This window comes from Physcomitrium patens, chromosome 2, assembly GCF_059467195.1.
Source record: "Physcomitrium patens ecotype Gransden chromosome 2, ASM5946719v1, whole genome shotgun sequence".
NCBI lineage: Eukaryota > Viridiplantae > Streptophyta > Bryopsida > Funariales > Funariaceae > Physcomitrium > Physcomitrium patens.
Genome location: NC_143411.1, coordinates 5,930,063 through 5,943,302, shown reverse-complemented (window position 1 = coordinate 5,943,302; position 13,240 = coordinate 5,930,063). Strand labels below are relative to the sequence as shown.

The window sequence follows — 13,240 nt, the reverse complement described above, 5'->3', positions numbered from 1 at the left end:
TATCCATGTCCCACAGCAGGGATCTTTCTGTGGCTTAGGAAAAAGATGTGGTGGTACTACTCTCTTCCTTCCTGTAGAGCTGGCATTATTGGGGTCTAAGTAGTGATGACAGTCATGCTGTGCGTTCCGCACATGAGAACTCTGGCAATGCCTCTCAATGAGTAGGAGAAGGTTTTGCGGTGATATTTTTTATTTTTCATCGTCCATACTTGAAGTAGTAGCAGTGGCAGCAAAGAAGATGCAACCATATGTTGCTGGTGTGTACTGCGAAACAAGAAGAAGAGGAAGAGGAAGAAGAAGAAGAAGAAGAAGAAGTAATGCTGGGTGGTTTGAGAAAATTGCTTTCAAATTTTGTGAGATTGTTTCAACGCCCAGAATTCAGCGCAATTGATATTTGAAAATGGCGTGAAGGATTCCACAGATTGATGTGGAATGTATACACCGATCAAATCATCTCATAACTTAAGGAACTACAACCTTGACCCAGATGTGGAAGTCATGTCAACTGCGTATCCATTAAAACCTTCACCGCACACTTTTCTGTACCCCAATCTCCGGTTGGCATTTACAAGTTTCATCGTAAAATAGAACTCAGAGAAAATTTACATGCGATATTCTTGAGCATTGAACAAGACTTGCTTTATATAAACGGCAATATAAAACAGCCCACAACTCACGGTACCAACGAACCCCACGTTAACGATCCACCACATCCAAGGGAATTGAAACGTAAATGTTGTCAGATGGGTCAGGGCCAATTGCCCAAGAGGTTTGCAAACGAGAAGAGGCTGAGATGGATGGGGAGAGCAACATTCCGGCGCATAAAGGAACTGAATGGCAGAGGAGGAGTTATCGTTTATCAGGACACAAATTCCGAGAGAAAGTTTCGGGGCTCCCGCCTTTGCTGGAGTGTCAAACCTCCGGCATCGGACTCCGAGCCCATCGTATCTTTGCTCAAGCGTTACTCACATGTCGCGAGAGCCTTTTGTGGTGCAATCGTGGAATCAAAAGGGCTTGCTGTATTGCCGGTGTTGTTGTGTGGTCACCTTAGACAACGTTTGCGGCGTAATTTCTCATTCAGAGGAGAGGGCAGGAGGGAGAGCCTATCTGTGACATAGTGTTGAGCGCATTGTAGTATCGAGTGAAAACCGTGTCCGGCTTCTGGTAGCCTAGGAGCGAGGAGGTGATCATCTAAGGATTGAAGTGGGGTTATGTGGTTTGTTGGTGTGTGCGCTTGGAAATGGTTTATGGGGATGGGTATTGATGAGGGGGTTGGAGGTGGAGGGAGGCCTCGTGTAGCTTGCCAACACTGGAGAAGTGAGAAGTTCCAGGGTGAATCCTTGGCCAACTGGAAGCACTATCAGCTGGCTGACGAGGTGATTCACTCGCCGAATTTGTTGGGTTCGTTGTTAGTGTTTTCTCTGTAGATGGTAAGCACGAGAAATAGAGTTGGCTGTGTTGGTTTATCCCTGGTCATGCCTGTAGCAATGAGCGATCACGGTTTGCGATTGAGCTGTCTAATCTAATTGGGTGTTTTCTTTTATGGGATTGCGAGACTGAGAGGGAGTGAAAGCGAGAGACCGCGATCTTTCGAAGCTTGGACTTCTGTCTGATATCGCTTCGTAAATTAAAATCTGCCCAAGAATGGGTTCTTTCTTTTCTGAACAAGAATGAGTGGTGCATATGGCTTCTCGAATCTTCAAACCTAACTTTCTTCTTTAGCTTCAAGGTTGTGAGTTGTGAGTGCTAGTGTATTAATCTTCTGGGAACCACCTTTGAGACCATCGATTAGTCTTTGTGATGCCCCATTGAGGTGGTAGAAATCCAAGATGAGCGTCGTTGTAACTTTTAGCGTAAGTGCCATTTTCAGCCTCAGAAAGCTGAGCTTCATCTGAAAGAATGACAATGGTTTGTGGAGGTTAGAGAAGCAGGTCTATTGTTGATTTAAAGCTCAAAGGGTCGTGGTGGTAATCTTCGAAAGCCAGTCCCAGCGTGTCTTTAGAATGTGCATTGTGTTCATGAGAATAAGAGGATTCCGCCATCACTAATCTTTTAAAGTTCTTGTGTGTAACCCCGTAGTATTTCTAGAAGTGTAGCGTAAGAGGCGTTCACAGCACACATATTTGTATCTTTGATGAACCGAATCTAATTCATCTTCTCATACCCAAGCGCCAAACTCTCTTCTTGGAAAATCTAGCTTCTTTGTTACTTGGGTTGTCTGAGCGCTTGGCCAACTTGTGTCAGAATCAAGCCAATGCGCAACTCCGATCAAATATTGCCAGTAGAGTCTACAATTTACTGTTACAGAACAGAACAGATGTTTCTACACCCCAGGTGCAGACTGTCACTGCTTCGGATCGGTTGAACGTGTCCAGACTCACTTCAGATCTTCCGTTATCTTCTCGCAACAAATAAGATTGAATTCAGAGGCCGCTCGCATCACAATTGTTAACCTCAAATTGGACTAGCCTTCTCTAGACACCTGAACAACATACTGATTGCTTTGCACCTATTTTTGATGTGACATGTTATCCTTCTCTTTACTGCGTCACTTTTTTTTTTGAGTGATGTTCTAATTTCTGTACGCTCGTCATTGTGATAGCTCATGCGAAAGACCACAAGAAAGGGCTGAGCAAACTGGGAATCTGAACTTCACTTCGAGATGAAGGATAAATCGAGGCGCTGGATTAATCAATTAGAGTCCAGTCATGAGATGCATCAGTTATTCTGGTTATGGAATGCGTAAAGGATATGCCGGTGAGGATATCCAATTGCAGGGATGCCCTGGTAGCTGAGGATGAGGTCATCGGTTCGCAGTTTGGAACGGTGTCTGTTCCTTGGACGAGAGTTAAGGTGACTGGAGCTTGAGAGTCCGATACCATGCCTTTAGTGCGGTACGAAGTGCGGTGCGAACATAGCTTGGCTAATCCCGAGCTTTACCGCACTGCGGGTCGAGATGACTCCGAGGGGTTACTCGAAGGAGTGGCCATGGCTGGCCTTGTGGGCATTGTCCGTCAGCTCGGCGACATGGCTGAGTATGTTTTTCAAATTCTCCTCAATTGTTGGAATTTTCGTGCTTCTACACACCAGTGTTGCTCCAAGTTTGTCCTAGTAACCCGGCGAATCATAAGTGGACATTGTAACCAGAGCTCCCTAACACGTGAAATCTGAGTGCCTATTGTACAAGCTTAGAACTAACTACGAGCTCGTTGTTCGGCTAGTTTCTCTGCACCAAAATTTTGCTATTTCAGTCCTGTAATTGATTAGCAGCTACCTCGGTTTGTTGCAAAATTCTGACACCAGCTTTTCCCAAGAACTTGAAGGTTGTACTTCAAAATTTGGTTAGTTGGGGTCTTTGTTTGAGAACAATAGTACCTTGTGTCATGACTCTTTCATCGCACATGTAGTCTGAAAGTCGCGTCTGACGTCCAATGCGGATGACGAGCTCGTGTTGTTGACAAAATGATATGTATGAGTGTTATATTTGCAGGTTTGCAGCTGAGATTTTCCAGGACCTTCATGACGACATCATGAAGATTGTTTCACGAGGCCAGAATTTAAAGGCCCGGGTTGCTCGTCTGGAGGCAGATCTGCCGGCTATGGAGAAGAAACTGCTTATGGAAGCTAGTCAACTTACATTCGCGTACAGTACACGTGGGTTACAGGCCTCTAGCCTCCTTCTATGTCATTCCCAATTTTAAGGTTCTACCAATTGACATTTGATACTTACGCATTATGAGCATTTTCCTATTTCAGAAGTCGACATTTTGACCGTGAAGTTGATGACGATTTTGATATGGCAGGGTCTAAATGGCGTGCATCTTTGCCAATGGACCAGAATCTTTGTGCGCAAGGAGAGGTTCCACGCTTCGTTCGTAACTTCTACGACGACTGTCGAGGTCCACCTCGATTGTTTCTTCTTGACAAGTACGCAGCTCACGCAGAGTTTGAGCGAATTGGCATCTGCAGATAGACATGTCCATTCTTGTAATGGATAGTTGTTGTTCTTGTTATTGTTTCTTTTCCGTCAGGATTCCTTAGTGATTGTTGATTTATCGTAATCTTTGCTTATCAGGTTTGATGAAGCTGGACGAGGTGCATGTGTGAGGAGGTATACAGATCCAACATTTTTTAAAATTAATTGGGTCAGCTCGCAACTATTGAAAGCTGAACAATTACAGAGACAACGAGAGGCCGAACTACAAGTAGGTGCTTTGTTCTCATCCTGCATATCCTACCAAACCTCCCCAGTTTCAGATATTTATTAATTTGACCATACTATCCGCATTCTCGAATTTCCTGTAGTAGACCAATGGATAGTTGGGTCGCAGCACAGTAGCTAGCATCATATGTTAACGTTTTTTTTCTGTCTACATCTGTGCCAGAAGAAGAATAGTGCAGCTGAGGAATTCTCGAACAATGACGGTGCAAAGACTTATACCAGGTACTGTTTTTCTTAATGCTTTGAATTCATCAGCACTTTTGCACCATTCGAAATGAACACAGTGAATAGTGATTCCAGTTTGTCAAGTAGGGAATTTGACAACACTGAAACTCTGAACATGTTGCGGAATAATCCAAAATAACAGAGAACGATTATCGTCAGCTCTCTTCGAGAATCTCGAAGGGTTTACAGGCGATTTCACCCCCGATCTGCGTTCAAGGCGATTGGACCGGGTGCTTGAGATTCCAATCGAGGGGGTTCTCACGCCGGATGAGCCAGGCTCGCCCGAAAAGCCTCGATCACCGGAGCGCAGATTCCAGAGGCGGCAACTCCCTGAAGTTGCCGAAGGTCCCGTCCTGGCCCCCCTTAAGATTAATGCTAAAGACATCCAGAATGCAGCACTGGGACGCCGGACTTCAAGATCCAACCATGATGATGGATTGTCTTGCGATGAAGAAGATGCAAGTAACGACGATTTCTACGTGGATGCGTTGACAACCATGGAGTCTGACGTAGATTCCGAGCCTGATTCTCGAACTCGGTGGGATGCCGAAGTCCAGAGCCGGTTCGCCATGGAGTTCGAGCACGAGAAATCACTCAACCAATCTATGCTGAAGTCGCAGGTGCAAGCGCACCGACAAACACAGTCTGGAGGGTCTGATGAGTTAGACCATAATGAGGACGATACGTGTAAGGTCGGTGGTTTCAAGGAGCCTGACAGCCTGGTTGTAGGTAACAATACTGTTCGTCAATGGGGGGATTCTGCTGAAAGCCTCGCTGGAAGTCCTGGCGGCCAGCCTTCCGTTGAGGACGAAGAATCGCTGTCTGTTGATGAAAGCATCGCCAACGAGTCGGCTACAAGTGAAGAATCTGACGCACGGAACGGCCATGAATATGTCGCTGAGAAGGTGCATGAGGAATCTCTACTACCCTCAACGCTCCCTGATGTGCCCCTTAGTTCTCTTCCCTATAAACCCTCCGTAAAATTGGATAAAAAACTGGATGGAAAACTGGATGGAAAACTGGATGGAGAACTTGATGGAGAACTTGATGGAAAACTGGATGGAGAACTTGATGGAGAACTTGATGGAAAACATGATGGGAAACTTACTGAAAATCTTCCGAATGATATTCCTGGCAATCTTCCCAACGAATTTCCTGAAGTGTGTCCCATTAAGCGTCCTGATACAGCGCCTCGCAAGTCTCCTAACAAAGTTGCCAAGAAGGTTTCAAAGATAACTCCGAAAAAGGCACTCGGGAAGCCTACCCTCCAATCACATGCATCTGTAGCTCTTTTGGATATGCGCAGAACTTCGACCAACGTGAAAGAGAAAGTTAGAACTTCTGTAGAGGGTAGAAACCAATCACTTGGGCTGGAGAATCAAGTCCCTCAGATAGTGAAAGAAGACCAGTCCGCTTTGGCCAACGTTGGGCAACCTGTGACTCCTAGAAGCCGTCGTCGTTGGGCAAAGGATAATGGTTCACAGATCCAAACTAGCAATATTCTAGGCTTTGCTGATACCGAACGACGAAACCTGTCTCTGAGGGTTAATGATAGCTTGGACTTGAACAATCTGCTTCGATCGCGCATGCTGGGCGGCAGCGGGCACTTCCAAGAGGAGATAGCGTCAGGCTCACAGCGTGCGGTTATTATACACGAAGATCAGTCCGTTGAAGTTTCTGAGCGCCTTGGCTACGAATCGACACAACATCGACCTTACAGGAACGATTCGTCATCGTCTGTGATTGAGTATGACGATGGATGGTACATGTCGTCAGCAAGCTCGTCTCCGAAGGGGCCAAATATTTGTGCTCTCTCACCGCCCGAGTCACCGGCAAGAGTAGCTCGTGGGTTGATGGGTTCACCTGTTGCGCACAGTACCAACCCCCAATTTGGCAGGAAAAGCCCCGAAGGTCCGCCTGTTATTCCTTTTCTGTCAATTTCACCTACGGTCTCAAGGTCACCATCGTTAAATCAGGATCATTCTTTAAGTAAAGGAGATCAATTACCGCATAATTATCCTTCTTTTGGACGAGCACTCCAACCCACACCTCCACCTCAATTAGGTGCTATGCTCCCTAGCTCCTGGCCACCGCAGACTACTGCAAGCTCTGCGCACAATTCGGATCAGGTATAACATGCTCAACCTCTACTGCAAATTACCAATGCTATACCATGCTATGCCGTCCGGTTAGATCGAATCATAATATTCTTGGATTATCTAATATTTTGCAGTCTTTTATTTTAAATATCTACTTTCTATTGCAGCTCAAGGATGTCCATGCCACCGATTCCAGGAGGGCTATTGATAATGGTGGTTTGTATTTCGAAAAAAGTAGGATCCAGGTATAGTTTTGAGCTCCACTTCTTCTAGAGTACATATCCCTGAAGTTTTACTGCTGTGAGACAAGGTTTTTGTGTTTTAAGGCTCTCGACGATGCAATGATTTTCACTCACTTTTTGAGACGGTGTCAGGCTTCCACTCTCCCGAACCCAGCTCCAAGGTCAAGGACTTGGGTCGATCGTTCAGAATCCAACGTTGCGGCCACTCTGCGTGCAATTCGCCAGGTGGGGATCCTACTTGTAGTTTTGTTTTGAAACCCTTTAAAATATGCTGCCTCAATATCTCTGTAAAAAGCTGTGGCATGGAGGAATTTGTAGAGATTTAACTACAAAATCCCTGTTTCGATGATTGATATACTTGATAGAGAAGTGTTTCTTGAAGAAGGCTCTTCTGACGTTCACTTATTGTATGTGTTGTAGGCTGCCGCAGTAGTAAGTGATCAAGATGATGATACAGGAAGTGAGTGCTGAAGTGATTGTTAATGACGGAGTCGTCACTTATGAATGACCTGGAGCGTGGTTGCCTAGCCAGCCCAAGATTTCCAGCCGTGTGGAGTAGCAAAGCGGCTGTGATAGCATCACATATGAACACGGTAGAGGAGGAATCTAGACGGCCTATTTCATACTTAGATTTGTTGATCAGTACATACCAATTCAAAGAAAAAACTTTTTGTAAACAGAGATTTTTTATTTATTTATTTTCTTTCTTTACCCTGGTTTCTCACTTCACTTCGCACTGGGCAATAAAAATCATGTAAGTGTATGGAGCGAACGGAAGTCCTGTCAATGCTCCCCTCTTGACCTAAGATGCTTGCAATGTAGGACTCCTAGGCTCTCAATAGCAACAACTAACGAACTCATGTTCTGAGAAAGTCTTGTCATCAGCAACCTGTGATGTTAGTTCACTCACATTCTCCATTGGCTCTCCTAGTTAGCAACAACTCTGAAACAACTAATCGGGAATCGAAGACCATTTCCACCAGTACTGCATGATTTATGGCCAACTCAATACTGTTCACAACCTTCTGCACTGTACTCGAAGTGGAGCCAGTATGATTCAACTTCTGAAAACCACTCTACATTTCCTGACACTGCCGCAGCAAGATTCTAAATTGGAATGCTGGTAGAGCAACATCAGTGGGGGGAGGGGATTGTCAATTTTTTTAAGGAATGTAGCTTTTTCGTGACATTCAACAAGGTGGGGTGAACCAGGGAGTGCAGCAGCCTTCTATTCACAATCAACGTTGCAGTTTTCCAGAGTATATTCCTTGTTCACAGCAAGGCAGTAGGATAGCCCTCATGGGTATGTTTTTGCCCTTTTTCCTATTCTTATTTTTTCGCCCTTTGGGTGTCGAAGTCTAGATGGCATCAAAAGAGAAACTGGGGTGTTCCCATAAGCTCCTAAAGGGTTCCCGAAAGTTCACGGTTCCGTTCCCGAATATGCTCTGGGAGAGTTCCACGTCCATGTTTCCGGAGCAGGAGGAACTCACCCGCTCGTCCTTGGCATGGGAATCAATCGCCTCTTGAATGCGAGCCTTACCATCCCAACCCAACGTATAAGATTATCTCAGATTGTAGATGAACCTGCAATTTTGTGGTGGCGACGGGATTTACAGGTAATGGCAATAGAGGGGCGGGGACGGGGTCAAATATAGTGTTTGGTGGATTTTGTTGAGGATTTCGGGAGAGGTTCAGGCGCCGCACTGTAGTGGGCCGGAATCGTTGAATTTCTTCACAGCAATTGACGGGGTTTGCGTGAATGTTGTCTTTGCAGCACTGTGGCGAAGATTGTGTTCTGATTTCTTCGCGCAACTCTTTGTAGGGTTCGTGTGCCTTGCAATTTTCGGGTAGCTGCCGGTTTTTTTTGTTGTCGCGAAGATTGGAGGCTAGTGTGTGTTGCAAGGGCTTTTGCGACTTAGCTGAGGGGAAAGCCTTTTGAGTGTGTGAACTGAGTCACATTGAATTGGCAGTGAAAGTGTTAGTTTCCTTGGCCATCGTGTTCTTAAGCAATCAGGGTTGTATCTCAGAAAGAATTTTGGAGAGCTGTCGGGGCTGAGTAGCATCAAGCTGTGTTTTGCGTGTTGAGGAGTTGGTTTTCAGACTCTCTTATATTATATTTCCATTGGTATCTTTGGAGAATCGCAGTTGAGTTCTCGGGAGATCCAGTGTAACCAGCGGGGCGGATCCTCATGCTCTGCGACTAGGGGCTTCCAGGGGTTTAGCCAATTTGTTTGACGGTTTCTTTGGAATCCTGAAGATGCCCTGCTTGCAATGGACGGTTGGAGGCGGTGGTCTTGCGCTGCCCCAGTTGAAGGTGAGGAGGACGCTGCGTCCACCCGGTGCTATTGGGAATGCCCGTGTCGGATTGCGACAATGGAGAGGCAAGATGGAGTGGAAAGGTGTAGCGGGAAGCGACAAGGGTAAAAATGCCAAGAGCGTTGAAGGCGACGCTGTCAAAGTTTCGGCCATGTCATCCGGGTATAGTTTTGTTATGGTCTTGACTACCCTGTGGTTTAGCTAATATGCACGAATTGTCCATGTTTCTATCTTAATTTCACGTTCCCGTGCATTGTTCTTCATGCCACTCGTGGATATTTACCACGATGTTATAGTCTGTTTTTAAACGCTTGCAGCAGCCAACCGAGTAGCCTGGTGGCGTCGCATTTGTCAGTGCAACTTTGACAGAGAAGGTTTTGATCACGGTTATTGCAGAGCGGAAGATGCAGATGCTTTTTGCATTATTGAAGGGCGTGATACGGTAATGGACTTTGCTCAGATGGACCTTCAAGAGATTCGGGATAACATCACAAGGCGCCGCAACAAAATCTTCCTTCTCATGGAAGAGGTCAGTTTATTCTATTTAGTGTTCAGTTGTTCCAGAGGCTTATTGTGACCATAAGCTGTCTTAAAAAGTGCAGATAAAGAAGGACTCTTTCGTCATCGTAAGTTCTTATTTGGTTTCACACATCTCAATCATATTTTTAGTAAAACCAGCCTGTAGAATTTGAAATGACGGAATGGAGCTAACATATTTGAAGTCAGAAGTTGGAGGTTTCTGACTTCAACACGGAATTATCCACTTCTGGACGTGTATAGATGCGTTGATAGATTGCCCGCCAGTCTTTTAATATTGTGAACCTCGCTTATTTTATATTTTATATTATTGGTTTTGCAACAAGAATGTGGTACTTCCCCGTGCTGTTGATGAACTCAGATTCAAGTAACAGAGCCAACTTTTCGTAGAAAATGGTTAACGGATTTTTCATCATTCCACAATGTGGTGTATTTTCCAGGTTAGAAGATTACGCATTCAGCACAAAATCAAGAGTACGGAGAAAGGCATTGAGGATGTTGCTGAGAACGAAGAAATGCCAGAGTACACGTCTGCCATCCCACTGCTCGCCCCAATGGTGTGTTTAACTACATCGTTTTGGATAATAGATTTGGAAGTTAACAGCAGTCAGCTCATTGGTGAAGGTTTTAGGGCTTTGTCTAATTGAAGCGTTACCTCGCCGAAGCAGCTTCATGTTGGTAAAAGAATGTCACGTGGTTGTGATTGCTTTCTTAGCGTTTCACTCGAGGTGTCTTTTGGAACGTGTACTGTAGTGCTCCTCACCCTGTTAAGCTTTGAGATAGAATCATTGTGTATATGCCAGTGAGAATTGTGATCTATGTAGTTTTTACATTGATCTGACCTGCTTTTACAAATCTGGCCTAAGTTGTAGCTCCAAAATTCGTGAGCCTCAATGTATGACTGGTTATTTGTTTAATATTAACAATGTATGACTGGTTGATGTCATGCGTGATCGTCACCTAATTTATTAACCTAAAATTGCGTATAATTTGATCGTCATCATTTGAAGATTCTTTTGGCATGAAGATGCATTCGGAAATAGACCTGTTGATTTTGGACAGTAATTTAACATAATATTTTTACTTGCAGACTCAAGCAACTTTGAACCAGTATTTCAGAACATGCCTCATAATTGTGATTGGAATCGTCCTTTTCGGTGGCCTTATCGCTCCTACTGTAAGATATTGCCTGTTCTGTGTCTTGTGAAATACTTGATTTGTTATTGTTGGAATAATCGATAGTGCTCACCTTTAAATTGCTATTATTATCAGAAAAGTTTATAACTACTCCCTTATCAGTGTGATGTGGGATATGTATTGCCGAGAACAGCTGGAGCTGAAGCTGGGCATTGGAGGTACATCCTACGCAGATTTCATTCGCCATATACACCTTCCCATGCAGCTAAGGTGCTTTCAAACTCATCGCTTTAGTTTTTATCTTGTGCCTGTCAGCCATGCTATCTTTTCAACATTATTTTCATACAAAAACACTTCACTTCATGGAGTTTGAAAGAGGGCCGTATTTTTATACTTCTGTGTCTACAAGGTTATATATGTATATATTTAAACACACACACACACACATATTAGCTTTAAACATATACACATATCAAAATATGTATTCTTTTGTATAATCTTCATTAAACCTATGGTTGCTTAAAGCTAAAATTTAACGTGTGTGGGCGTAGTGAAGTGGATCCTATAGTGGCATCGTTTTCAGGCGGTTCTGTCGGAGTCATTACATCTCTCATGGTTGTGGAGCTTAACAACGTGAGGAGGCAAGAACAACAGCGGTGCAAATACTGCCACGGCACTGGTTCGTCTCAATTCTATATATAATACCTTATGAACTTTTAAGATACTATTTATTAATCTGAGCGTTTCGTGAGTCATTTTCCACTGTCTTCTCATTTACTTCTTGATAGGGTCTATTCTACATTGTTACAGATTCCACAATTGTGGAAGACAAGGAATGATAAATTCATAATTGTGTTCTGCTGGAATGCAGGGTACTTGGCATGTGCACGTTGTGCTGGTTCTGGGTCCATTGTTGGTATGGAGAACGGTGGAACCACAGCTGCTTTAGCTTCATCAAGTTCCACCGAACGTTGCCCGAATTGCGCTGGTGCTACCAAGGTTCTTAATCTGGCCCGCTCCTTATCTTAAGCGTAATATTACAGTTCTGGAATATGGCTTGTTAATTTGAAGGAATTTAATCTGAAGCGCACATCAGTACTTCTGCGATCTGTAGTTCGGAAACCTGTACGATGTGGATGTGTGCTCCAAGTGTTTTTCGTCCTTTCACAATTGGATTCAGGGAGGTTCGCTCATCTTCTTGGATTGAATTTTCCTTTGTCTCCCTTCTACAGACATGCAAGCCAGAATGTTACACGGTTCAAAGCTTACGTTATCAAAGGGCAATATATAGCCTTAGTTTCTTTCTTTTATGTAGTCGTTGCTGACCGGGAATTGAACACACTTGCAGGTGATGTGTCCAACATGTCTCTGCACAGGCATGGCACTGGCTAGTGAACACGATCCTCGCATTGACCCTTTCCAGTAAGAACTGGAATACCTATTTGAATACTGCTGTAGATATACTTGAGCAACATGTTGACCAATTTCAATGACCAGCAAAGCTTATACCGGGCTCTATTCTATATTCCTGACGTAAAGAAGAGACCATATGGCATATTTGACAGCCACTCCATGTCATCCACTTGAAAATATGGTTTGATAAGTGAGGCGTACAAATTAAATATCTTTGAAAGTTACTATCGACTGTTGTTTAAAAGTCTGTTAATTAGAGTTTCATTTTCAACCTTATATTCTTTTGTGCTAGCATTCTAACCAAGTACATAATCTCTTGGCAGGTTGACCTCGCTTCTTGAGGTCCGCCCCATCAAGTAAATCCTCAACTCAACTAGTTGCTTTTCCTTTACTCAACTCTCAGATGTGATAATCAAGCTGGGAGTCACCTCAATGTTCCATTCTGAGTTCGAATCTTTTAATGAGACCACTATACAAAGCCACAGATACGAACACATTTAGCAGTTGAATTTAACCTGCTCATGATTGTTGGATACTTTCCCTATAAAAGTACGGGAGTAGAACATTAGACTTGTGAATCATGGAAACTTGACGAATCTGTGACTACATTCTAATATTTTTTCACCCCTCTTTTGGGGAATGGACTAATTACAAACAATTGCTGTTCTAATCCACCTCAGTTTTTTTTTTTTTTTTTTTTTTTTTTTTTCCCTGCTCTTTGGCCATAAACAGGATGTGCCCCTGGCTCTAGAAGAGTAATGAACTTCATGTATGAAATGCGTTTTACCTGGTTTTGTAACGAAATGTTTTGATTATTTTAGAAATGTAAATGATAGTCCTTTAATGGAAAAATTAGTGGAAAATTTTATTTATTTGTAATCATAAAAAATCAACAACACTTAGTTTGAAATTTTGATAATTGTTTTTAGTTAGTAATTATGTAATTAACGTTCAAGAATCTTCACATTGAACTCAAATTAATTTTCGTTTCTTTTTATTTTTTTCTTGTGCAATACATTCTTGGAATTCCTAAAACAATATATGATTTT

The 13,240-nt window shown here is 43.5% G+C and overlaps 2 protein-coding genes across 9 annotated transcripts; both read left to right on the top strand.

The window, feature by feature from the left end:
* The first annotated feature begins 863 nt into the window (after positions 1-863).
* Positions 864-7,499, top strand: LOC112278731 (uncharacterized). Of its 3 annotated transcripts, none has more exons than XM_024512414.3 (10): positions 864-1,376; positions 2,603-3,035; positions 3,491-3,654; positions 3,804-3,927; positions 4,076-4,205; positions 4,386-4,444; positions 4,590-6,576; positions 6,714-6,791; positions 6,921-7,013; positions 7,209-7,499. In XM_024512414.3, exons 2-10 carry the CDS (start codon positions 2,881-2,883, stop codon positions 7,257-7,259), a joined length of 2,841 nt encoding a protein of 946 aa, XP_024368182.1. In that variant the 5' UTR covers positions 864-1,376; positions 2,603-2,880; the 3' UTR covers positions 7,260-7,499. The 3 variants fall into 3 exon arrangements, with proteins under 3 accessions (XP_024368182.1, XP_024368185.1, XP_090100635.1); XM_024512417.3 differs by having other exon boundaries at positions 963-1,376; positions 4,389-4,444; XM_090244509.1 differs by lacking the exon at positions 864-1,376 and adding an exon at positions 1,723-1,853.
* Positions 7,500-8,193: 694 nt separating this feature from the next.
* LOC112278734 (protein ORANGE, chloroplastic) lies at positions 8,194-12,865 on the top strand. 6 transcript variants are annotated; one of them, XM_024512424.3, is made up of 11 exons: positions 8,194-8,404; positions 8,563-8,635; positions 8,934-9,266; positions 9,501-9,633; positions 10,082-10,198; positions 10,732-10,818; positions 10,972-11,048; positions 11,330-11,457; positions 11,650-11,777; positions 12,127-12,200; positions 12,515-12,865. In XM_024512424.3, the coding sequence occupies exons 3-11, from the start codon at positions 9,046-9,048 to the stop codon at positions 12,549-12,551; spliced, it is 1,002 nt and encodes a 333-aa protein (XP_024368192.1). In that variant the 5' UTR covers positions 8,194-8,404; positions 8,563-8,635; positions 8,934-9,045; the 3' UTR covers positions 12,552-12,865. The 6 variants fall into 6 exon arrangements, with proteins under 6 accessions (XP_024368192.1, XP_024368194.1, XP_024368193.1 ...); XM_024512425.3 differs by having other exon boundaries at positions 8,264-8,404; positions 8,563-8,606; XM_090244501.1 differs by having other exon boundaries at positions 8,264-8,404; positions 8,563-8,765.
* Positions 12,866-13,240: the final 375 nt, after the last annotated feature.

Bases quoted from the DNA above. Each gene is read 5' to 3' on its own strand.
- LOC112278731 (XM_024512414.3), top strand. From the start codon at position 2,881: ATGCCTTTAGTGCGGTACGAAGTGCGGTGCGAACATAGCTTGGCTAAT. The intron at 6,577-6,713 runs GTATAACATGCT...TTTCTATTGCAG, and splicing joins CTGCGCACAATTCGGATCAG to CTCAAGGATGTCCATGCCAC. The intron at 7,014-7,208 runs GTGGGGATCCTA...TATGTGTTGTAG, and splicing joins CTCTGCGTGCAATTCGCCAG to GCTGCCGCAGTAGTAAGTGA.
- LOC112278734 (XM_024512424.3), top strand. From the start codon at position 9,046: ATGCCCTGCTTGCAATGGACGGTTGGAGGCGGTGGTCTTGCGCTGCCC. The intron at 11,049-11,329 runs GTGCTTTCAAAC...GTGTGGGCGTAG, and splicing joins CACCTTCCCATGCAGCTAAG to TGAAGTGGATCCTATAGTGG. The intron at 11,778-12,126 runs GTTCTTAATCTG...ACACACTTGCAG, and splicing joins ATTGCGCTGGTGCTACCAAG to GTGATGTGTCCAACATGTCT.